Raw genomic sequence first — 27862 nt, 5'->3', positions numbered from 1 at the left:
AATGCTGTTTGCTATTAAAAATAATTAAATATTTATTATATTACATTCAGCAAATGTAAAGTATAGAATTATTACAAATAAAATTATAAAATTATTGAGTTCTTTTTCAAAGTTAATATTTAAGTCTAAATGAAGAAAATCTTTATAAAAATACTTATTGCTTTAGTTTAGCTATTATCTGTGAAAGGTATTGATATTTTATTAGAATTTACTTCATTTATTATTTGATATAGCAAATTAAAGAAAAAGCATTTTTATTTTCATTGTTACTTTTTCTTTATATATGTTAATTGAATTTTTATATTTAAATATATTTAAAATCATTTTATAATTTACATTTCTTTTCTAGTAATATTTAAATATCTATTTACAAATCAATGAAAACAATGATAAAAATTCTATGACCATGGTTTTCAATTTTGACTTAAAATATTACTGTAGCATAAGAAGATGAGCATGTATGTGTACATTATACTGGTTAAAGCTAAAAGTATATATTAAGATCTGTAAACAAAGATTAATAAAACATTTATGTAGTGTACTTGGTATTGCATCTACATATTAAGTTGTATTGAACATTTGAGTCCACTCCAGGTCCATCTTTTCTACCAAAATTTTCAAATTAGCTAATTAAAATTCAAAATAATTCCTGATTACTAATCAGAAATTATTTTGAATTTAAATCAAATATATCAAATATTAAATCAAATATGATATGACAATTTAATTTATTAATAATTGGCTTTATTCTACATAGAAAATAATCTATACTCAGATATATTCGACTATTAAAAACCAACTATGGTTTATGAAAATACAAATAGCAACAAAAAAGAAATTTTTTTCAACTATGGTTTGATTTTTAATAACATGACAGAGTAAATAGGATATCCTCACAATGTAATGCGATTAACATTTGTTTTGTACATGTCAATTTCATAAAAGTGAAATAATTTACAGAAAGATAGTCAAGATATTAAATTTTTGGCTTAGTACTATGAGTTTGATGATATGAAATCATATAAGTAGGAAGGATGATTATAATAATTTAAAAGAATTTCCATATCAAGTTCATTATAGTCTTGAAGAAAATTTGACCACAGAGAGACATGAAAACACATGAATAGACTTTTAAAAAAGAAGTTCCAAAAAAGTTGTTATAAATAGTTTGTAATTTGAACACTCAAAACTTTAAAATTTTATGCATATTATTATTAATTATTCAAAATAGTTTTGTTTTTCTGAAAGTAAATCTTGAAAAGTTATTTCTTTTTATAAAAAAGATATAAAATAATGACATAACTGTATTAATTTTATATAAAAATTGAATGACTATAATTTTATAGAAAAATTTAATGAATATTTATTTAGACATCAAAAATGATGTCAAAATAAATTTTTTGTGAAAGGAAACAAAAAGATTGTGACAAAAATTTGTATTTAATGAATTAATAGCATTTTTTTAATACGAAAAGTAAAGAAATAACAACAGGAAATTTCTGGAAATTATGGATTTGATTGTAAAATAGAAATGTTAGATGAGGCAGATATTATTTGTTTCTAGACTAATTAATTCAGGAAATTTGTTCAGTTTAATTTGATGCAGGTTACTATTTTCTATGCCAACTATTTTTAACATTTCACTAAAATCAATAATTTAAGAGTTTATTTAATTTTGCTAATCAAAAATATTGATTTAGGTGGTTAGCCAATTCATTAGTTATCTTTTGGATATAATAATTTCTTAAGTTACAGTAGGTTCCTTTTGACTTAAAAGTATTTTTATAGGTAAATCACCATTTTCAAGCATTGCTAATTATAATTATTTTTTTTCCTCCTATATGAATATTAATAGCAGGTATGCTTTAAAATATTTAATATCAGATAAAAATAAACTTTTTCCTTCAAATTTTAATCTGTTTTTATATATGCACACATTTTAATTAAGGTATATAAATAGGATTATTTATTGTAATTGTACCTTAGAAATTTTTAATGTTTAGTCATGTTATAAATAATCTTGATTTTTTTTTTTAGTTCTTATATATTGTTTGGAGAATATAAACAGTAAACAAGAATAAATTTACATCATGAAAATGAAATGTATATGTTAAACAATTTATGCATGTACACACACACATTATATATGTTATGGACAAAGTGATTAATACGGGCATTATGAATAATGACCAACAAAATCGGGCATTGTAATAAATTTCAATAATTTATCAAATTGACCAGTCATTAGGAATACTGCTATCATCTAGTTGGGCAAAGTGATAATAATACATTGAGAAGTGATCATCCAAAATACGCCAGCCAATCAGCACTCGTATGTGAGTTGCGCGTTGCGTTTAGTACCGAATTTGGTGGTGGTCGCTACTGTTTGTGCTCCCGACGGATTCCTCCCGGAGGGGAGCCACCAGCAGGCCGCCAATTGTTTAATGTCATTAGTTATTTATTCACGCTAGTTCTTGAACACATGTATCAATAACCAGTATGTATCAATATCTAGTGACATTAAACAATTGGCAGCTTGCCGGCGGCTCCCCTTCGGGAGGAATCAGTCGGGAGCACAAACAGTTGCGACCACTGCCATAATGGTGCACATAGGTAAAATTATACCATTTAATTAATATAGTTAATTGTACTTAGTTTTAAAAGATTACATGTTCTTTTTAAAGCACAGACTTATGTACACCTTTTTACACACAGCCGTTTTTTGCTATCATTCAAACGAAAACGTTTGAATGATAGCAAAAAACGGCTGTGTGTAAAAAGGTGTACAAGAGTCTGTGCTGTAAATTAACACAGTCTTTGAAGAGTGTAAAGTTCTTTTTAAAATATTACATGTTCTTTTTAAAATATTTTGAAATTATTCACAAAATTAAATATTTCTAAATGAAATAAGTGGAATTTTTTAATCAAATTAATTAATGTTGCACAATTTAAAATTTGGTACTAAACGTGATACACACTCAACGCGATACAATCGGTAATTCAGAATGCTGATTGGCTAGAGTATGTCCAATGATCACTCCTCAACATATTATTATCACTTTGCCCAACTAGGTGATAGCAGTATTTATAATGACCGGTCAATTTGATAAATGAATCAATATTTATCACACTGTGTGCCCTTTTTGGTCATTATTCATAATGCCTGGTCGTCATGAATAATGCTCGATTAATCACTTTGTCCATAACATAAAATATTATTTCAGAAATTATATATATGTAAGTACCATAACTAATTTGTTTTCTTATGCAGTATATCAAATTAATCTGAACCAGAAATCATAGACTACTGGTAAGGCTAATTTTATTTTGGTAAGATGTAAATATGATAAAATATAAGGAAAATTAATAATTCCAATATCAGTTACGAGGAAAATTTATTACATAATAAATGCTTGACTATTAGTTTATCTGACTTTTTATAATGCTTATTTTAAGTATTTTTAAATATTTAGTAAATATTTGTGTTATTATAATGATTATAATTTTGTACTTTCAAACATACATCATTTGTTTCATTGATAGTAATGAATATCTATAATATTTTAAACATCTAACTTTTTTGTTGCCAAAAACTTTATTTTATAATTTTATATGTGTTCAGTAGTTTAATTGATCTATAAAAATAATTCACATATGTCGTCATAATCTCATAATGCAGCTGGTTGTTTGTTACATGATATTTCAATTTAGAGTTGAAAATATTAGAGTAAATTCAAGCAGGTTTGAAAATGTTTGATAATGTAATAATAAAATTCAATTATAAAATTATAATTTTTAAATGTTAGTTTATTATTTTGTAATTTAAAGAAAAATCAAATTTTTTATTTTAGATTTGTTTCTAAAATTTAATTTAAATAAAATATTTGTTTCTGACAATAAATGTTTAATAATTGTAAAATGTAATGGAACCTTGTTAATTGAATTTCAAATAATGTTTATTCTATTTTGTAAATTCTTTTATACATATAAGAATATGTATTCTACTGTAAATGTTTGGAAATTGAGAAAGTTTAGTTATTAGATTTTCTTGTATAAATGAAGTTTAGTTTTGGTCAAACTTGAAATTCACAAAGTTTATGTATAATAAGTTATACCTTTCACACTATTTCCAGCAAACAGTTTAATAAAATTTAATGAAATGCCCTTTTTTTGGCTGATTAAGTGGCCTGCTTCAGGTTTTAACAGTCTGAAATTGAACTTCTAAAGAAAATACAAAATCTGATTCTTAAGACCTGAAGCAAGACACTTAATGTAGCTGAAAATTTATTAATTAAACTTTTTGCTGGAAGGTGTGATTTATTATTAGTAGGTTCCAGCTCACCATGTAGAGAATTACATGGATAATTATAAAAATTTATTTCTAATACAAAAATGCATAAAAATTAAACTTTGTTTTATACTTGAAAATACTGTATTTAAATTTATTTTTCTGTGTGTATCAAGATTATAATTAATTTTATGAAACATTCTTCAATAAATAAATGTTACCTTTTAATAATTTTTGTTCATGTATAGTTCTTTGAATTAAGCAGGTTTAGTATTGTAATGCTTAATGAACAATCTAATTTTGACAGTCTCAAAGGAAGAGGTTGAGAAGATTATATTTACAAATTAAGAATAGTCGAGAATTAGAGATTAATATTAAATTTTGTAATTATATAATGAAAAACCTACACTTATAACTGAAATCTTTTCTGTTGAACATGGAACAGCATCTAACATGTTAAGGTAATTGAGAAGAGCAGCAATTGCATAAGTAGATGTATTTTCTTAATTCTATATTTCAAGATTACTCCTATGTTTTCACACTAACAACACTGGACAACAAAATTTAACTTTTATAATTTTTTTTACATTATTTTATCTGTTTTTCTCATGATTATACTAAGAACAAAATATTTCTATCACATCAGGATAAGACGATAAAAGCCAACTTATTTATTATTAATTTCATTGGTAATAAAAAAGATACAAATGTATATTAAGGTTTTAAAAAGCTTTTCTTGCTATTTTTCATTTATGATGCACTTTTGGTTTCTAAAATCAATGTCCTGCAACAGGAAGCTAACAGTTGTTTGTACATATTAATGCTACACATTTCTTTTAAAAGTTATTTGTATAAGTGCTATTAAGAATATGTTAATATTATTGAAGAATTTCTTAAGAATATGATATGATGACCAAATTTGGAAATTAGCAGAATAATCAACATAAAAAAAAATTAAAGAATATATCTAATAAAGTATAAGAAAAAAGTTGTGTTGACCAGTTTAATTTCTTTTATCATGTTATTACAATATTGCTCTGTTTTTTTTTTTGCTTTTTTTTTTTGCTTACTGGTGGTTATTGAACTTGCAAATATTGACTTTATAAACTTTCTTTTTTATCTTATTTAAAATACTTTGAAGAAAAAACAAGCTGTCAAAATAAAATTTAAAATGTTAGCATCACTTAATATATTTCTGAGCTTATCTGATATGTATTTTAAAAAATGACACTGAAAGATATATTTTTTAAAATACACAATCTGGTAATATTTTGTACATTGTTTTCAGACTTGTTTTTTCCTATATAAGCAAATTGCATTTTCAAATTTAATAATATATTAAGTATTTAACAACATATTATTAACAAATCTAAAACATTATGAATAATTATTCTTTTTATTGATAAATTTATAATTATTTTATTAAAATTTTTTAAGAACTGATTTAAATTTTTTTTTTACAGAAATAACCAAATGTTAAATATATAGTATAATGGATCAACAAATTTTAGGATTCATTCAAGGAATTCTTCATTCTGGTGATAAATGTATTATGGTATCCTTTTGTACATTCTGTTTAATTGTAATGGCAATAAACAAGCTTTACAGAAGAAAATTGCTTATAAATAAACTAAAATAATAGATAACAAAGATACCAATAATTATTGATATCTTTGTTTTTAATTTTGAGTTGGTGTATTTACTTTCTTAGTAATTACTTATGATGATTAATATGTTTGCTTTTGATGCACAGTGTAAGTATTTAAACTCTCAACAATAAATTAAAACATTTTTTTCTTCATCAACAAACATCTTAAGATTCTCTTTGGTTAATAAACATTTTTATAGCTTTTAACTTAATTCTCAAATATTATTTGATATGTTTTTTTGAATAAGATCAAATATTTTTAAAATAGTTATCTAAGCAATGAAATTATCAGCACATGTCTAGAATGATATAAGGTATATTCTGTTTGGTGCATATTTTATGAAAGGGACAAATTTTGAGAAATGACTTGTGATTATACAGTATATCTATCTCTTTTAAATTCAAGTTTTAAAATTCTGTTTAAATTTTTTAAATTAATTTATATATTCAAAAATGTTTTGTCGCACCAAGAGAATGAAATGTAATGAGATTAGTGAGTAAAATTATCACCAAACAGCCAAAGGTGTTTGATGTTGTCTCTCAGCAGCCAAAGGTGTTTGGTGATGATTTTAGTAATTATTCTTTCTGCTGAGTGTGGGTTCAGTTGATATTAGTGAGACTACAAGATCTGCAGATTAAGGACTTGTATTTTATATAAAATAAAATATTAAATTATGAATTTAGTATATTAATTAAATTAATAATATATTTAAATAATAGGTTAATTAAACGTTAAAACAATTGTGTGATTAAAAGAACAGTGTACTTCAATAAATAAATGATATAATTATGTAATTTAAATGAAAAATAAGAAGCTGTTTGCAAAGTGATTGTTGTAATATTCATATTTATAGTTTATGAATGAAACTTCTTACATTTTATTATTTCTTACATTTATGTCTAATTTTTGTTTAAATATTATTCTTCTACTGTCCTTAGAAACATTAATCTTAGGGCTACAGAACACACTGGTAAGAATTTCCCCATTTTGTCATCTTATAACCAAACCTCCAACAGTTTTTAATGCATTTTAATAAAAACTTGGGGCTCAGCCTATGTGTATAACAAGAAAGTTATGAAACAGTCCACTTCCTGGACATTCTTATAAGATGGCAAAATGGGAAAATTCTTGCCAGTGTGTTCTGTAAGCCTATGTACAAGCTGATTTTCATATCTACAGAATCACACAATCTTACTCCTTCAAATTACTGGCTTTCAGACAGTGGCATAGCTACTGCAGAGCAGTTGGAGAAAACTGCTCCAGGTACACAAATCATGAGGTTGCCAAGTTAGAAAGTTTTTCAAAACTAAAATTAATCAAAACTTACTTATGAAGCAGCATGTCACAACACTGTCTTAGTTCTTTGGGTACTATATCAATTAAAAAAAACAATAGCTTATCAACTTGATTTAGAGAAAGTGATTTACTGATTTGCAAATGTAAAAGTGAGAAAACAATTTTGAATTTTTTAATGTATTGTTATATATTTGTTATGAAACTAAACTTGCATACATTTTGTCAATACAGTTTATATCTTCTTCTTCTTCTTCCTCAGCTTTTCCCACTCTATGTAGGGTCGCTGTTTCTGATGAGTCGCCTCCACTGCTCCCTGTCTTGGGCTGCCTCCACATTCAGATGCCTCCCTCTCAAGTCCTCCGCCACACTACAGATTAGCTTACACAAGAAACCTTACAATCTACTCGTTACTAAAGAATGCTAAAGATCCAAATGATTCTAAACACTATCCCTGTATTGGATAATAGAGTTGGTGATGAGTTGAAGTACATAGGAGCAACTTCATACTCCTTGAACATATGAATTTAAGAATATGAATCCTTGAACCTATATCCTTATATATAATATAATCCTTGAACATATGAGTTTAAAAGAATATGAATCTTTCTTGCGCAGACACAATGCAGTGACAGTTAATTTAAACAATGGGCAAATTTTCATCCTTTATTCGGTTGGATACATTGTGCTTATTGAGCACAATGTATCCAACCGAATAAAGGATGAAAATTTGCCCAGTGTTTAAATTAACTGTCACTGCATTGTGTCCGCACAAGAAAGAAAACATAAAACACGTTTCATCAAGATAAAATAAAAAAAAAAATATGAATCTATTTAAAAGTGTCTTGCCACAATGACTTTAGCAGTATATGCTACCGTCCATAGAGTGCAGTTCCATCTAGACAGAGTGTATCTATTCCATCACATTCAGGACAAAGACCAACTCAAATACCTGGAGAGAATTGAAAAATATAAAGCTAGTAGGAATGCATCAGCTATAAATCACAAAGAAATGGATGCCATCTTAAGTGTGTGGGAATTTATTTTGAAATAACAAATTCATTAATATGCAAGCAATGACACAAGTGGCAGCTTCAAATCAAATAATCATTTTTTTTTTATTCAAATTTGTAAATTTTGTTTTATGTTAGACAATATTTTCATTATAAACCTGATGATGGCCAATAAAGTTGGTTGAAAACATTATTGTTTATTAAATCGTTGCTCTTTTTTGCTGGATGTTTGGCTATTGTGGTGATTTCATATTGTTTTACATTACCTGAAGAGGCTTAATATTTGGGTGTTTCTGGGAATTTGTAGAATTGGATGATGCACTTGTTATATCTGGGATACATACTGTACTGTACAATTGAAGAATTGTACAAAGGGAGTCAGTAGGCTGATACAATTGAGGAGAAGCCACATAGTGAACATTCTGATGCTGGTCCAAGTGTAATGCTGAAATTTAGCAAGGCCATTGAGTCTTTCCAAGTTGTGAAGAGATTCAGCATAAAAGAACAGACTATACTTGACATTAATATCAAGTAGTTGTTGTATTTAATAGGCATCAAAACAAACTGAGATGGACAAATTTTTTAACAAATCATGAAGTTAAGTGACGTGCTAATGAGCTATGTCATCTTGTAACATATGTGCTTCTATAGACTAAAGAACAGAGATCTCAAGAGATTGAATAATTTTAAGTACTGGCATTTCTTATACGTAGGGGATTAAAACATAGAAATTTTTTCGAATAACAGATATTTTTCTGGGTATGTGGGAAATCGTCATTTGTGATATACCAGATTATCAGAACAATGGATGATTTTCAGCAACCTGAGTGATCCATTAAAATGAGATTCTACTGTATATGGTTTTTTTGTGTTAAGGGTTTAAATTTACATATTCTTATTATTAATAATTACTCTGTATTGTATCACCATGCTTTCCATTTGCATTATTCTCTAAATTTTATATATGGTCTTATTGTACTCAGGTTTTTAATTTACATGTTGTTGTAATTTTCTCTGTGTTCAATCACTGTGCTTATTTTTATTATGTCACTCAGCTATGCTTAGTGAGAGAACTTCATAGATGTATAAATTAATTTCAAACTATTATCTGTATTTTATTCATGAACACTGTATGTCCCAGGCCCAGCAATACTACACAGAACTGGGCATTGTATCTTGGTACACTTTAAAAAAGTTGTTGTTGATTTATAGCAAATGTATACAGTGGTGAGTGTAAGTATTGGCATAGCTAGGTAATTAGAATATAAGTGCTTTCAAGTCAAAAAATATTGATTGAAGCCAAACTTTTAAAATTGTTAATTATTTTGTTTTTATTTGCATAAAAAAATTTATTTTAATTACACCACTAATTTATTTTCTTCTATTTTTTTTATTGACAAGACTGTCTTGTTTATAAAATCGTACTGCTGGCTGGGTAACCAGCTTAGAGGTATGAAGGAGTACATGTCAGGAGTTGAAATTTGGCACAGAATATTAAGTGCCCAAATCATGCGCATATAAAAAACAACCAGACTTGTAGGTACTCGGGGGATCGAGAACTGAGTCAAAATAAAATACAAAATGGCGACACTCTCCACAAACAGACAGTAGTGTTAGAGTTGCTCATGCATTGTTCATTGGGAAGTTCAAAAAGCGAATGTTGCTAAATTGAATTATGACAAATGAATCTTTGAAAAACCCATTTACCTGTCCTGTGTTATTCCTGACATATCTCTGATTGCCACATGCTGACCTTGACCAGTTGACCTGAGATATCTTGTTTCAGCATCTGAATGTTTTTGAAAGTAGATGGCACTAGTCATTATAATTTTATATTAAAACTAACTTCCAAAATATAATTTGTTTTCTTTTTACATTTATTAATATATATTTTTTGTTTGTGCAAAATAAACAAAATAATTTTGGATGATACAATGGCCAGGATTATTTTTTTCAAATACGGGAAATTTTTGTTAGGCATTAACAAAAATTCTCGTGGTGACACGCAATGGAGAGAAATTTCAAAATTGGATAGGTTAATTTCAGTGAAAATGCATCGTGGATGACCTCGTGGTCGTGGTCGAAGCTAGCGAAGTTTGAACAATTACGTTCAAAACCAGCGATACCTAAAAAGATTGGAGAACGAGACTCGCTTTGAGTGTCAAAGTGATCCCGCTTAGTAGTGAGTCTCTGAGACAGTCTTGTCCCAAATACAGCTTTGCCGTTTTACTTGCTTTTGCTTATGGTAGTGTTGCCAAAGATTTTTTTGGAACAAAATTACAAATGATTTCTCTTTAAAGGTTTCAAAAAGATATGAAGTATTTTTTTATTTAGTTATATGACTTCATCATTTATTTTTTAAAATAACACATTTGCAAAATATTTATCAGTAGTAGTCATTATGCATGACTGCCAAGCTCCTGCTTTGATTTGTGATTTGACTGAGTAACAGATGTTTCTTCATTCTTTGTTTGTGCAGAAGCCATTAGTCTATTAGTCAAGTACAGCTCTTAAACCAAGCTCAAATGAAATGAGGTTTGAAATTCCATTTCAAATTCCATTCTTTATATAGCCCAAATGAAACAGAGAACTAATTATAGCAACTTTTGGCCAAGCATAATAAGAGACAACATGCTTCATCCTTTGATCGTGGATTTTACAGCAATCTTTTCATAATAATGGCTTCTGTTATTTATGTGAATAACTATGTTTAATGCTTACTTAATTATTGGGATACTTAGCATATGTTTACTATTATTTTATATTTTCATGATTGCATAATTTTAAAGTATTAATTAATGCAGTATTTAGCATATTATTAATTTAAGTAATATAATAAACACCCAAAACTGTTATTAACTAAAAATACTATACACTGACATTCAAACCTAGAAAATAAACTCCAACACACAGTTTTTGCTCCATGCCAAAGAAATCCCCCTCACATCAGGTGTATAAAAATTATATGAATGTTTCTGTTATTTATGTTTGTTCCCATAATCTGGAAAACACTGAAGTGCCTATATTTTGGTTTCTACTGGAAAGATTTGAATGTTATTCATTTTTTTAAACTTAAGATCTAATTTTTAAATTGTTAGTTCCATTGTGTATTAGACAGTTTAATGATGTCCATTTGAATGGAAAAAAATGTTTGAGTAAGTGTGAGTTTATTTACTGCTTTTGGGTGTCAGTGTTATAGTATTTTAAGTAATGTATATTATATTTGTATTTTATGGGTTGGATATTTGCTGTTAGTAGTGTATTCAGTGTGATTATTTTTAAAGATGTTTGGTAAACTGTTTGGTTTTATTTGAACAAACATTAAACAACATATACAAAAGTGAAGCTAAAAGTTTACATTAAATTAAGACTTCGTTAGTTAAAGGTGTTTTAATTAATTTTGAGAGTTCGTATATCATAATCAAATAGAAATATATTAGTTTTTGTTGAAAATTTAAAATATAAATACTTAAAATATTTTTTTTTTTTATATTAAATTCATAAGGTAATTTCTTGTTCCTTGAAACATTAACTCCCCAAACAAAGCTATTGCATAAAACAGCCAGTACAAAAATAAAAATAAGCAACAAAGAAAATAAAAACATGATTAAAAAAAATAAACAAATGTAAATATTTGTAATATAAACACATAAAAACATGTACAAAGTGTAAGTATATTGTTATAAGATTTTGAGAGATCAGCAATCATCTCTTATCTCTTATAATCTATGCCACTAATATGAGAGTCCAAAATCACTTTATATGCAGAAGAGTATTTGACAACACAGACCAAATTAAAATTTACTTTTTAATATATTATTTTAAAATATAACTGCTTTCTTAAATCCAAATTAAATAAGCACTTTGGCCATGATACACAGTCTAGTCCTCATCAGTTTTCTCAATAATAAATTTTAAAATTATTTAAATTATCTGATAATTTTTTTTATAAAAAACATTTATATTTTGAACCATTACTTACTTTCTATAACCACAAGGCCACCTATTCTATTCATTTTTACAAGTCCTGTTTTTTGACTTCTACAATCTCAACTTTTCTACAATAATTATTAAATTATACAATTATTTACATTAACTGACATTACTTACATCTTAAAACACAAACCATCTATTTCAACATCAACATTAATAATAAGAGATCAGAGACAATTGTCCAGTAATCTCTAAAAAAATTTTTTTTAAAAGGAATAGTTTTATTAATTTTTACTAACCTACTTATTATTTCAGTCAAATGATTATTTCATTATCAGAAACAAACCATTCATTTATGTGAATATTTTGTTTTTATTACTTTTTTAGATAATTTAACCCATATAAAAATGACATATCAACTCATAATTTACAGTTGAACTTGTCTATCTCAAATCTCGTGGGGTATGAGAAAAAGAATTCAAGATAGACGGTTTTGAGATAGAGGTTCCCTCATAGTAAACAGTAATAGGTTTGATTGGAGGCATGGTATTTTATTAAAAAGATAGCAAGAACAGTACATATTTATATTAGGTATAAAGAAAACATTTATGATATATGTTAACATAAATACTTTCCAATGCCTGACTTTTTTTCAGCCAGTAAGATGCAAACCAAACTCATAGCTGATCAGAGAGAAGCAGTGTTAATTGCAACTACAGTGTGTACTGTATTGCAAGAGATATTTCTCAACTATAATTTACGCTATCAAAATGTAGTTGCTGACAAAGGTAAACCCAGTAGTTCGTAATCACCAATTTTGATGAAATTTTGTGAATGTGCTGTATTTATTTTTATTTAAACTCTACCAAAGCTGCAAAAACCCACTATTCAGGCATTCTTGAGAAAATTATAGAGGTTTTGGGAGAAAATTATTTGAGATAAACATGGAAAATATACTGAATTTACTGAAAATGCAGGGGAGAAAATAAATTCTGAGATAAAGAGGCTTTTGAGATAAATATGTTTGAGATAGACAGGTTCAACTGCATTTAAATGTCAAAATCTGCAATGTTGCATAGTGCTCAAATTTCAAGCAAAAAAAACTTAAAACATTTTTTATAATAAATTCAAATTTTTCTTAACTTTATTATAGTTTATAGATGCTGGCCTAGTTCGTGAATGGGTAAAAACAAGCAGAATTTTAGTTCTTGTTGAGCACAATGGAGAACATGGGTATAAAATTATTTAATTTTACAAAAGAGTTTACTTAATAAGAGTTTTTGGAATTTTAATAGAAATTATTTCGATATTATATTTTATTAAAAAAATATTGATAAATTATTTGTAAGTTTGAAATTTTTTTTAATAACAACAATAATAATAACAGTTAAATAGTTTTAATCCTCAATTTTAAAACTCCTATATTAAGTTTACCATAAATGCATGTATATTGCTTATAGATACTTTACTTTTTTTAAAAATTATGTATGTATATAATTATGTGAAATTCCACTCTAACTTCTGGTATTATAACAAAATAAATCTCATAAAAAATGATAAAAATATAAACAAGATAATCAAATAAATATAGTATTTGATTATCTTATATTTAAATCAGAATATATATTTGAATAATTGTCACGAATTCATATTTAATAATTTGTGAATATTAATTTAGTATAATTTTATTATATATTAATATACATTTAATTTAATATTATCTTTAATTAATAACAATTTAATGTGTAACATGGGGCTACTGATATAAAATTTAACTGATTTTTAATTTTGTGATAATGTATAGCTATGGAATGAATTATAAAAAGTAGTATATTACTTTTTTTTAAAGTGTAATGGGCCCACCAGTGGCCAAGTGGTCTTCGTTCCCTGAACACTGGGAGTTCAGTCTTGGGTTCTTGCCTTGCTCGGATGGGCTGGCAACGTGGAGTTTTCTGGGTTTTCTCCACATCTGTAATTCCTAAATAGGGGCCAGTTTCTCTTAAAAAAAGACCTCCCGGAAGGCACCTTCCTTAGGTACATCGCCAAAGTGTTGTGTCGCCAGAACCAAATAGATAAAGTGTAATGTGCTATATTTTCCAAATTTGTATATAATCAAAGTTTAATGGATTCTTTCTTGACAGTCTAAGAGGAAAACATTAACTTAGAGTAGGAATCATATCATAATACATTTGAAATATTCAGAGATTATCAGCTAAGTTACTGTGTTTGGGCTTTGTTATTTTTAGACCTGATTATTATCTTAATGAATTTAAACTCTAGCCAAAAAATAATCCAGAAAAATGAATGACAATGTTTGATTTTTATAGGAAGTAATATCTTCATTAGCTTTGGCAAATTTGCAAATTGAGTTTTTTGGCTTTAATTTCAAAAAAATTGTAGATCTATAAATTCCTACTGTTGTCTGTCTGTCTGTCTGTCCTCCTTAATCTCAAGAATGGAGTTAGATAGATGAAAGTTGAGACCTTGGGGCAGTAGGCCCTGATTAACTATATATGAATTTCCATTTTGGACTGAAAGTCATGTTATTTCAATTCAAACATTTCCTCCTGAATGGAGGTAGGCATGATTCTATTGCTAACAGAGAAAGTATGATTCACAAGGGTAAGACCATACTAAAAAGAATTGAGAAAACATTGTGACAAAAAATTGCAGCCTGGCATTGTGATGTTACAATAAATAATCTAGCAATCAGAGATGAGATCTAAGATTTTTTTCACAACATAAATGAACATGGGTAGTTATCTGTACAATGGTAAATTTTGAGGCATTTATTGTCTGTGTTAACCCTTAATTTATATTAACATTGATATCATACACATTAATCTGATACACTAGGATTACTAAATGATCTGCTGGATTATTTATTGAGCTATATTAAGGTTAATTAATAATTAGATACAAAGTAGTTTGGAAAAAAAAGAATAATTAACACATTTGTGTTGCAGCATTACTAACAGTTATTTGAAATATTTCACATATAAACGCAAGTACTTTCAACAACTTACAGTTGTCATCTTCAGGCGAAATCGAATACTGTGATTTTCGAACAAATTAGCTTTTTTTAACAGACTATTTAAATTACGTAAAGCACATGCGTGGAATTCATTAAACATATTGAGACGTAATAAATATGGATGTAAAAACATGCTGTTATGATGTACTACTCCTAATATAAAATAAAGATAGAAGTGCCGTATTTGTGGTGTACCCAACGGAGACAATTTATAATCTAGATTGTTTAAATAATGTTACCCATAATTGCGGAATTTCTAATGTTGGTGCATTGCACGGTGTTAAAGTGGCTATGTAAAGGCTCTCCCATATGAACACCTCTCTTCGATCATTACAAGGTTTAAGCATTTTTGTATGTCCCCAAAGTGGAAGATAATCTTGATTTAGTACTTTTTAGCTAACTCTGTTGTTGGTCTATTGTTCCTGATATCTTCTTGGTGTTCGAGAATGTGGGCATGTAGCATTCTTGTGATTGCTCCTGTGTAAGAAATTTCTTCCCCTGATAATGTGTGCATTAGTAAGATTTCATACACTCCCGATTTCTCATTTAACGTGAGAAAATCTCTATTGTTGCACAACATACGTCTTAAAGTTGGGTGAGGGTCTATGGGCAATAGAAAACCCTGCCATTTTTCGGCCATTTATCCCTAAAAATATTTTAGGGATAAATGGCCGAAAAATGGCAGGGTTTTCTATTGCCCATAGACCCTCACCCAACTTTAAGACGTATGTTGTGCAACGATAGAGATTTTCTCACGTTAAATGAGAAATCGGGAGTGTATGAAATCTTACTAATGCACACATTATCAGGGGAAGAAATTTCTTACACAGGAGCAATCACAAGAATGCTACATGCCCACATTCTCGAACACCAAGAAGATATCAGGAACAATAGACCAACAACAGAGTTAGCTAAAAAGTACTAAATCAAGATTATCTTCCACTTTGGGGACATACAAAAATGCTTAAACCTTGTAATGATCGAAGAGAGGTGTTCATATGGGAGAGCCTTTACATAGCCACTTTAACACCGTGCAATGCACCAACATTAGAAATTCCGCAATTATGGGTAACATTATTTAAACAATCTAGATTATAAATTGTCTCCGTTGGGTACACCACAAATACGGCACTTCTATCTTTATTTTATATTAGGAGTAGTACATCATAACAGCATGTTTTTACATCCATATTTATTACGTCTCAATATGTTTAATGAATTCCACGCATGTGCTTTACGTAATTTAAATAGTCTGTTAAAAAAAGCTAATTTGTTCGAAAATCACAGTATTCGATTTCGCCTGAAGATGACAACTGTAAGTTGTTGAAAGTACTTGCGTTTATATGTGAAATATTTCAAATAATTGTTAGTAATGCTGCAACACAAATGTGTTAATTATTCTTTACTTTATGTTGGCTTGAAGTGTGTTAATATTAAAGTGGGCTGTATATTTTTCCCTGTCTAGATATTCTTGATGTAGTTATTATGATAGCTTTTGAAGATATTTGTACCTGGAAATGCATCTCTGAGTTATGTTTTTGTATAATACATGTGCATTGATAACTGCTAAATCCAGGATGTCATAAAACATTGATATAGGCCAATGACTTGATGAGCTTCATGTACTATAAAATCATGCCATCTGATCGAGCATGTTGACTCCAGCTCATCTTTCTTTTGATTATTGTAGATTATTGTTTCTGGTTCTCTCTTTTTGTCTTGTTGTTTTCTTGAAAATCTCAACAGAATCATGAAGTGAACTCATGACAATTATGTTTTTACTCTTCTTCAAATTATAAATTGTTAACATTGTGTTATCTTCATTGTTCAGTATGATTGTGCTCAGAATTGGCTCTTTATTCATGATAGCTTTCACATTAGAAAGCTTATGCCAATTATATTGTACTGTTCCCAGCATGCTGATTTTCACTGAATGTATGTAATTTATAAATGTAAGAAATGTAAAAAAATTTCACATGTAATGTTGATATCTGAATAAATATAATTGTTGACAAGTTTCATGATAACATGCTGCATCAATGATATTTCTCCTGGATATGATAATCTTTAGTAAGGTAAAGAAAACCATTTAGAAAATATCTTTATTTTCCATCAACCAGAATTTAGATTTTGATGACCAATTTGTCAGGTTTATTTGGCATTTACTGAATAAAAGCACAGTGTGATTTGCATTGGAACAGGTGCTCATCAACAACAACAGATCACACGAATTGAAGCATTTCATGTAATATGTAGTGACAAAATATGATGCACTTGCTTTAGCATTAAAACATTTTTGGGTAATTTTTCATAAATTTATACATTTAGAATCATACATAAACATAACAAATAATGTTAAGAATACTCTCATTATTAAAAAACATCATTTTAGAAATATCTGATAGAATATTTTACTGATATATCGAAACATAAAATTTTGGGTCAAAATGACCGGTAGTTTGTGGTTCATAGTATATTATCATATTTAATAAGGAAAAAATTCTTAGTTTTTCAAAAACATTACCAAAACTTAGATTATCAATGGGATAAACTTGTGAAAGTTTAAAGAAAAAGCTTTGAAAATTCAAGATATGCAATAGTCAATAAGCTATACAAGTCAAAATGACCGGTTCAGTGGTTCTAGTGGTAAGTTAAATAACAGTTTTGATGAATAATTTATTTAGTAATTTAATGATTAATTTATTATTTTGTGTCTTGATGGTAAATATTTTAGTGTTTATCTCTTTATTTATAGGTTTCTCATTTGCATTTCATCTAAAGCAACAATTACAAGCAGTGAAGATATTTCAATTGAAAAGACATTCCCTGTAGATGATAATTTTAAATGTGAAATTGGTAATTACAAATATATTTTTTGTAGTGTAATGACAACAACAGTTTAAATTAATTTCAGTTGATGATAATGAAAAAATCATGCAGTTTTGAATAGATAGATGAATTTATTTATTTACATGTGAGGGCTGTGAGTTAAGTCATAACAATACCTTAATTTTTATAAATAATTAAATTCTTGAAAAGCTTATTTATTGTAAAAGCTAATAACATCATTATTTTTTTCAAGTGATGTATTTGCATGTTACATTATTTTTCTATAGTAAAAATAAGAAACAAACTTGCATTTTTCTTTACCTAAGAAAATGCGTATAAGATTGAACAAAGAAGCCATATAATGATTTAAGTTTCCTGTAGTAAAACCACCAAAGATTGTTTTAAGGAATTGCAAGAAGCATGTGCAAACTGGACATTTGCCTTACTGAACTGTTGCAAGATGTAGATCGAAAACGTTAGAGGTTGCAATTGATTATCAAATTTGCAATTAATTATCTTGGAATTTCTTTAAAGGTTCAATTCGTTGCTATTTTGCAAGATGTATAGAACAGTTCTGAAATGAGTATGATAATATATGTGGTCTTCCATCTTTTCAAGTCATTTTTCAATAATTCTAACTTTTTTATGACACTTCATTCTATCTGTAAAGTTTACTCAAGGTTGTTTCTGTCTGAAGTGATTCTAAAAGAGCAGTTTGGGATTCTTTATTGTCCACTTGTCCTCCAGACATGTTGATCAAATGTAATTGTCAAAAGTTTATTTTATTAAGAATTATTTTATTATGGCTTAATTGACAAGCCTTACATAATTTTGATATTTACAGAAATTAGATTCACAGGAAACATTTGTATGAAAAAGTTGCAGCTTTTGGTACTAATATTTTTATTAATTTCATAAATTGCTTTCATTAAATTTTCAACATAATTCTAAAGAATGAGCAAATAGTTTCAAAAATAAAATTATATAAGAAAATGAAATAATGAAATTAAACTATATTTTTAAATAAAAGAAAATACAATTAATTGTTTTTCAAATAAATATATATTTTCAGCAAACTGTTAAAATTTTAAAATCCACAAATAATTCTCAAGACATTTTTTGTAAATTAAGTATCATTGTAATATATAATATAATGCAATAATCATTTTAAATAATTTTCTTTATATTTTTATTGAAATATATCATTTAAAATCTAGTTATCTGATAGTTTTTTTTATTGTTTAAATAATTCTGTAGTCTTTGTTATTGTATTTTGCTGGCATGAAGCCAATAAAACAGTTTTCTATAAATTTAAAATCAAAGATAAGATTTCTGCTACTTATATTCAGGATTGATTTTATTATATAAACAAAGAATAAAATCAGATAATTGTAAATAAGATGCAAATTATATATCTATAAAATATAATTATTAAAAATATTATTTCAGTATCATTATTATTATTTAAATTACATCAACATTGATATATTTTATATTATTTATTGGTACATTATATTATATATCTCAGTATTTCATATTACATTATTTCATTTTACATTATTTTAGTGTCAGTAAAATTCTACTGATAAATAATTTTATTCATATTTTTATTTTTAAAATACATTATAATTTGAAAATTTGGATTAAATGATTTTTGACACTGAAATATGAAATATATAATGTGGTTAAATTTTACATGGTTTTCTTTTACATGCATGAATCCACTAAATCCTGGCACCATTTTGTGAATTAAAATAAAAATTACTTCTTTTGGAAACTAAATATTTTCTTGAAATTTTACTCAAGAAATGTTTCTGGCCTGCCTTAGACCAACATTAGTTTGTAGCTATAATGTACTTTTTCAAACATTTATATATTATATCAATTCTGAACATTTTATAAATTAAACGGTAGTATTTAAATTTAAATAATAATAATTGATTTATGTTTGGAACCAAAGTTCAATTTATACAAGCGATGTTTTTGGCATAAGATAGATTGAATGCATTTCTTGTGTTAAATAAATATTGGTTACATACATACTATAATTTAAAAATAGTATTTAAATTTAAACACTATTGCCTATATTTTTTTAAAATAAGATGCTAAACAAGAAATTTATGCAAGTAACTTCCAATCCAAACTTGTTAAAAGTGTTGTCATATAGTACAAATTACTGTTAAAAATTTAATTTTCTCTTATTTTTATTATAAGAGATGTTCTTAATTTACTTTAAAATAAGTCAAAATCTTTTAAGTGTTGGTTACAATTATATGAGATAGTCTTCCTTTGTGTAGAATTTCATTTATTCACGTATTCCAGAAATGCACTCCCTTTTTGTATAAATTGCAATTATACTGTATATTGTTAAATTTTATATTTTAAACTAAATTAAAATACTTTTTGACATGTATGTATGTGGTAATATATATTAATTATAATATATTAATATATTAGTTAGTCTAAAATAAGGAACAAAATTGCAAATGGACAAGACAAGATGGTGAACAGCATATTTGTTTATAACAATGTGTATGAGGTATGGACAAGGGATGAAGTGTAGATAATTAAATTACCTACTATGAATGGATATGTAGTGCATCTGTCACTTAGCTTTATAAGTGAACGATGAAGGTGTATGGACTATATGTAATGTCAAAGAAAATGGCGCAACAATGATGCAAGCAATTCCTGTAATGGCTGTGAGACTGCTAGAGATGAGCAATAATTTGGATGGCCATCAACATCCACTTTGAAAAGAGTAGAGAATATGATTCATGCCAAGAGATGAGTGTCTGTGGAAGATTCAGCTCTCGTATTATATCCATTATGTTAGAGCAATACTGAAATGCTCTTCTAACATAATGGGTACGATACGAGAGCTGAATAGAATCAAACAAGGTAATAGTGGCTAAGGTGTTGGGGTTTGGTTCAAGAACAGTGGACCGAGTAATTACTGCTTACAAGAATTCTAAGAAAAGCAAGAAAAAATGAGATGTAACAAATGGTATCACAAAATTCACTTATAATAAACGTCTATCCACGGTTATGGAAGATATTGTGAGCCACAAGAACAGCACTATTGTATACAAAAGAGCTCCCTTGATATATAAATTACTGAGAAACGACAAGGATAGAATTAAAGAGAGCGAACAACTGGGGGTGTACACGATACTGTACAGCGACGACCAATTAGGGATAGACAAGGAATATATTGGGGTCATGACGAGAAGCCTAAGTAAAAGACTTAAAGAGCACAAGTATGATGTGGCAAAAAGTAAATATACAACAGCGTTGGCAAAAATGGTGCAGACTGAAGAGTCCGTTGTTAAATGGGAAGAGGCCAAGATCATAGCACCAGTGCACTCACCGACACTTGCAGCTACAACGGAAAAATGTGAAATATACAAGTCCAGCTTAAAGGGAAAATGTTTAAATTACAAAGATGCAACGATTTTACCTTTGGCTTGGAAGTTTATAATTAGAAAGAAATCATAGGGATATGTTCACTAGGCTCAAAGGATTGCCTGTGGCACTATAGGTTTTTACAATGTATACATGTTCAATTAGCATGTTTTATTGTATTTTTCTATGTTATTTATATTTGTTTAATGTATTTTTGCATTGTATTTGGTTTACGTAGTTCAGTATCGCGCGTGAATTCTATTGTAATTTATTTTAATTTTGAATTGGTTGTTCGAAATGGTATTCAAATGTCGTTAACCTGATGATGGCCCATGGAATGGGTTGAAAACGTTTGTTTTTATGATTAAATTTAAAGTTCTCAGCATTAAGGTGTGTTTGTTTTACAATTTAAAAGAGTCTGAGTGGGAATAGGAGATATTTTTATATTTTTTAAAAAATTAAGCCAAATTTTTGAAACTTAAACAGAACTGTTTAACTAAAATTAAGTCTAACAGTTGTTTCTATAAGTCTATTTAAAGTAGCTCTTTGTTTCCAACTAGTCGTTCCCCCCCCCCTCAGTTTACACTTTGCTTTCTCTAGATCTCATGTTTTAAAGAACCTTTAAAGAATCAATTTTTCTTCAAAAAAACTTTTTTGTCTGTAAGTTTAGTTTATCCAAACTGTTTTAAATTTATTTGTTAAATATTGTATTGAAACTATTTGTGTAGGGTTCCATCATCTGTTTCTATGATGTGTTAGTAAGGTTAAATTTGTGCACGTAGAATGCAATTATTGTTTTAATCATTCATTTAAATGGAAAACTTTTGCTCAAATTATGCATGATTAACATAAATTATAATTCTCATGTAATTTATGAACTCCTTGTATGGTACATTTAGTTGTCTTTAGTTAAATTATAGTTAATTTAAATATGTATAGTGATTTATTAATATCATACATAAAATGTAGTAGTAGTAGATAACAATTTTGGCACAATTGTCAAACCATACATTTATTTTAAAATTTATAACAAAAGATTTAGGAAAAAGACAACTTTTTAAAAATTTCTAGTAATTAAACATTATCATATTGTTTCCAGAAATTTATAAATTATTTATTATAGTAAGAAATAGTTTATATGAAATTTAAAATAATTTGATTAATTGAAAAGTTTAATGTTAATAAATATTATTATATTGATGGTTTTGAGATTTTTAACATGCTGACTTTTTCAGATACTTCTGGTGTAGATGTGTTAGGTAAGTTACTGATAATTTTTAATATTTGTATTGATATGTATATATAAAACATTTATTAATATTTTAGAAATTATTTGTTAAAGATTTTTAGCTACTAAAAATATAAAATGGAAATTTAAAATGTTGATAAAATTCAATATTTCATTTAATTTTTAAAAACAGGTGCAGATATTTATGTTAAAATTACTTATCAAAAACAGAAACTACTTTTTGAACTTCAATACTCACAGAAAGCAAATATGTTTGTTGATATGATTTCAAAAGTTTCAGAAGGTACTGATTTATTTTATTTTTTTTATTATTAAATTAAAAATTTGTTAAGTCAATTTTCTAAATTTTCTAGTAGAAATTTATTTTTAACTTTATTATTAAGAATTTAATAATTTTTAAAATTTTCTTGATTATTAAAATTGATTTTGTAATTCTATTGCATTAAATTATCTTGAGACAATAAATATGGTTGTGTTTTCCTACATTGGTAGAGTAAATGCATTAATATGTTAAGTTTTGTATATTTAAGAACTAACAGAATCCTTTTATAAAAATTTTTTTTGAAATTTTCATAATGATTTAATGATATGTATATTAAAACTAAAGTGAAAATTAAAAATCAAATTATTCAAATTATATGGCATTTAACATTTCTGTAAAATTAGTGAAATACAGTTGAACGTGTCTATTTCAAACATATTTATCTCAAAAACCTCTTCATCTCAGAATTTATTTTTTCCCCTACATTTTCAACGTAAATTCAATATATTTCCCATGTTTATCTCAAATAATTTTCTTCAAAACCAATATATCTGAAATTATAGACTGAAGTGTCAATTACAAATTCAAAGTTTGGTCACTACATTTTCATAGCATATATCTTGAGTTGAGTAGTTGAGAAATATCTCTTGTAATACAGTACTGTACATAGTTGCAATTAATGCTGTTTTTCTCTGGTTATGAGTTTGGCTAGCATCTTGTTAGTTGAAGAAAGTCGGGCATCAGAAACTATTGACAAACTATTTCTGTTAATGTATGTCTAAATGTTTTATTTATAGCTAATATAGATACATACTGTACTTACTATTTTATTAATAAATTACCATATCTTTAATCAAACCTATTACTGTATAGGAACCTCTATATATCAAAATCTGTCTGTCAAACTTTTTCCTCACCTCATGAGATTTGAGGTAGATAGGTTCAACTGTGTTAAATTTTTAATTAAAATTGAAAAGAATTAAAACGTAATATTTTATTCATTTTTTAATTTAGTTTATAATTTTTTTTAGGACATGATAATTATTAAAAAAAAGAACATTAAACTTTTTTAAATGAAAGGGATAATTCTTAGACATTTTCTGAGAAATGTTTATTAGCTAAATTTGAGATAAATGATAATTTGCCATTGTTTTTAGATTAAAATAGTGCATATTCTGACATATCCTACATGAAAATTATTTTAGACTTGACTTAACATTTCTGATATATCTTAAAAATTGCATGAAAACAAAATCAGTTATTACATTCTTATATTTTACCAGATTTAAAATTAACTTGACTTCTGTGTATATTTATTTAAAGAAATTGATTTTTGTAGGATGAATGTTTCTTCATAAAGCCATTAGTTGAATTTTTGGTTTATTAATTGTCAATGTATGTGGGAAATCCAGAAAATATCTTATGTTTTGGCTGTTAGGAACATGGAGTTAGGCTAGAGCAGCCATTTTGGTGTCAGAGCATTCACTCACTCATTACACATTCAACTGTGTTAGTGTGTGGTTTGTGTTGCTTTGTCCACTGTGAATTTTTAAAATGTGTGCTGCAATTGAAAATCTTGTGAGTTTGAAGTGCAGTCAGTGAGTAAGTTTTTCTTGGCAAAAAACCACAAACCAATTGAAATTCATTGGCAACTTTGTGAGGTGTACAGAAACAACATAATGAATGAAGGTGGAATGAAGCAGTGGTGCATTATGTTTAAAAATGGCTGCACTAATGTTCACGATGAAAAACAAAGTGGCCAACCAAGCATTTTAACTGATGAACCAGTGACGAACATTAATTGAAAGATTTGTGAAAACCATCACTTCACAGTTAGAGTTTCCACAGATTTCATGGAGTTCGTTACATGAGGTTGTAATGCACAAGCTAGGCTACCATAAGTTTTGTGCCAAAAATCTTCTCAGATGACCATAAAAAACAGAGCATGGCAGCATCATTTACATTTCTGGAAGCCTGCCACAGAGATGGTGACTCATTTCTCAATCTTGTCGTAACTGATGATGAGACTGGAATAAAACATGTGAATTGTAAGACGAAAAAAACCAGTCTATGGAATAGGGACACACAAGTTCTCACACAAAATCGAGGAAATGTTTGCAAATGTTGTTAACAAGAAAGGTCGTGGCAATCATTTTTTGGGACAGGAAGGGTGTGCTTCTGGTGGATTTCCTGGAATGTGGTTCAGCAATAAACTCTGAGAGATATTGTGAAACATTATTAAAGTTAAGAAGAGCAATTAAAAACAAATGTTGAGGAAAATTGAATTCCACGATTTTGTTTTTTCATGACAATACCTGCCCACATGTGGTCAATCACACTCAACAGCTCTTGGATGGTTTTGGATGAAAGATCTTTGATCATCTGCCATACAGTCCAGATCTTGTGCCGAGTGACTACCGCTTGTTTCCATGCATGAAGTTGTGGCTTTGCAATGCAACTCTTCAACGATGACACAGAATTGCAGGCAGGTGTAAATGAATGGTTGAAGTCTCAGGTGACAAAATTCTATAACAAAGGAATTAATAAGCTGGTACACTGTTATGATAAGTGCCTCAATTTGAACAGCGACTTTGATGAAAAATAGTTTAAGAGTGTGTGACTTTCAAATGTATAAAATAAAAAATGTTTCCTTTCACTTTTCTTTTATTCTAAATCATAAGTTACTTTCTGGATTGTTCATGTATAAATTAGACATTTGCAGCACTCAAAATCAGAGTTATAAATAAGAAGCAAATCATTAACATCAATAGACAGAGTAGCTTCTTATTTATAATATTCAATGTAAAATTTAATACTGATTATAAAGAAATTTATTATCTTAATCATGTGTTTTTGAACAAATGTTCTTGATAAATATTTATCTATGACTGAAATGTATATATTATATATATTTATTTATTTATACTTATTTTTCAGCATATTCTTTAAGAATGGGACCTCTTCCAAACTTCTCATGGTTGCAAAAATATAAAATAACTGATCAAAATAATTTATCAAATCATTTTTCCAATATTTCGGATATAGACAATGGCTCTATTAACAACCTTGAAACAAAATCAATAAAATCAGGTATAAAATTTTTATGAAGTATACTTACTTTCTAATTTTTATTATGTGAATTTTTTATAAGAAGAAAACATCTAGTCTAAATTACTATTGTCTAATAATTTAAATTTTAGTTTATTAAGAATATATATGTTATGGACAAAGTGATTAATACGGGCATTATGAATAATGACCAATAAAATCGGGCATTGTAATAAATTTCAATAATTTATCAAATTGACCGGTCATTATGACAGGGCTTAAAGTGACTCTCTTTTTTAGCTTTTTTAGCTTTTTTTCATAGCTCCTCTCTTTTTTAGCTTTTTCTGAGAAAAACGCACTTTTTTAGCTTTTTTCACTTCCCATGTGAAATTTTTTTTTCGTAAATGCACTCAGGAGCGAAATAGCGATCAGCACGTTCCCATATGCCTTATGGACCATGTGCAACATGATAAGGCACTGTCGTATACACACGTAGTGTACTACATTTATATAAACTAACAAAATGAGGAGCTCCTCGTTTTGCACATGGTGTAGGCACTCTGCACATGCTGTAGGAATTTGCACGTGGGTTCTCCTTGCTTGTATCCTTGCGAAATACCGATCTCCACGGCGCTTCGATATAATCATGCTGCATTAAGACATAAGTACACTTCTAGTTCGGCGTTAAGAGTGATTTTTATACAGCATTATTTTTAGCATTTGTATTTATTTAAGTGCAGTGGACAAAAGAAAGAAATAGATTTTATTTAATACTAACAGTAGAAACTCATGTTTTAGCAACGGAAAATCATATAGAACCCAATACTTTCTGAAGTAAGTTGTTAAACAAACTTCCCAACCGCCTGCTATTCTTTAGCTTAAATGATGACATTAGTTGTTTTTGACTACCGTAGAAAAACCAAAAATAATAATTGTTGAGCAATAATAAATTTGATTTCTACTGTTATTATTAAATAAAACGTTATAGGACACTCGTTTCAAAGCTTGTATCTTTCTAGCACTCTGTAAAATTAAAGATCGAGCAAATCTTGTGCCAGGAAATATAAGATTTTAAACTAATATCCTAAATATTAATAACTTCTGTAGAGACAATCTTTAGACAAAGACAAAAGTTTGGTTTTAAGTGGGTGCTTATATATTTGGCATGCACCATGGTTTTCTGCATTCTAACGGTGTCCTTCATTTTCCATTTTGACAAACTATAAAACTCTTCATGCACGTACACATTCGAACAGCTGCGGTCAATCCAGCACCAAATTAAAAAATTAATTTGTAAATATTTAGTGTCGAAAAACCGCTATTTTCACTTTAATCTAGCGTTTCGATATGTTTCTAGTCGAACTCAGTCAAAAATTAATTTAATTATAATTTATTGAAGATTTTAATTTTTTAATATTAGAAAGTAATTAGCATAAATTACATGGTGTCATGTCTCATCTTCACTCCCGTTCAAGTTTATTGTCTTATACATGCGCCGATGTTCGTTTTTACTTCTGCTGGGGTTTTATTTCAACCTCGACCGTTTGGTTATGCAAAGTGGGGAGACGGGCGTCACGTGATTGCGTACCTGACTTTTTACAAGTTTCCTTACCTCAAAAGAAACTTATATTTTTTCTCAATTTTAATTATTATTAATTAACTTTTTTGATGGATTCTTATATCTTTGTATTATCTAAAGTTGCAGATATAAATGCGTAAAACTTTATTTAAAAAATTGTTTTTCTTATATTTTAAAATTCAAAAATAAATTAAATATCGGAAATGCTAAACTATAAGTACAGTGTGTTTTACATTATCATTGCGAACAGATACAGCCAATTATTTTATAAACGTATTTA

General features: G+C 27.7%; 1 protein-coding gene across 3 annotated transcripts in view; it reads left to right on the top strand.

The window, feature by feature from the left end:
- Positions 1–27862, top strand: part of Ocrl (Oculocerebrorenal syndrome of Lowe) — an 86808-nt gene that overhangs the window by 1158 nt on the left and 57788 nt on the right. For 2 of the 3 annotated variants that reach the window (XM_067286843.1, XM_067286844.1), the window contains exons 2-7: positions 5752–5843; positions 13330–13409; positions 17966–18066; positions 22680–22703; positions 22866–22976; positions 25893–26045. In XM_067286843.1, the coding sequence (XP_067142944.1) occupies positions 5781–5843; positions 13330–13409; positions 17966–18066; positions 22680–22703; positions 22866–22976; positions 25893–26045 (532 nt within the window). In that variant the 5' untranslated portion in view covers positions 5752–5780. Of the gene's footprint in view, positions 1–5751; positions 5844–13329; positions 13410–17965; positions 18067–22679; positions 22704–22865; positions 22977–25892; positions 26046–27862 lie in introns of those variants that run through there. The other variant, XM_067286845.1, reaches the window with a different exon arrangement.

This window comes from Centruroides vittatus, unplaced genomic scaffold (genome assembly GCF_030686945.1).
Source record: "Centruroides vittatus isolate TY-2023 unplaced genomic scaffold, ASM3068694v2 scaffold_386, whole genome shotgun sequence".
Lineage (NCBI taxonomy): Eukaryota > Metazoa > Arthropoda > Arachnida > Scorpiones > Buthidae > Centruroides > Centruroides vittatus.
Note: the sequence above shows the minus strand (reverse complement) of the source record. Positions and strands in the feature narration are given on the sequence as shown.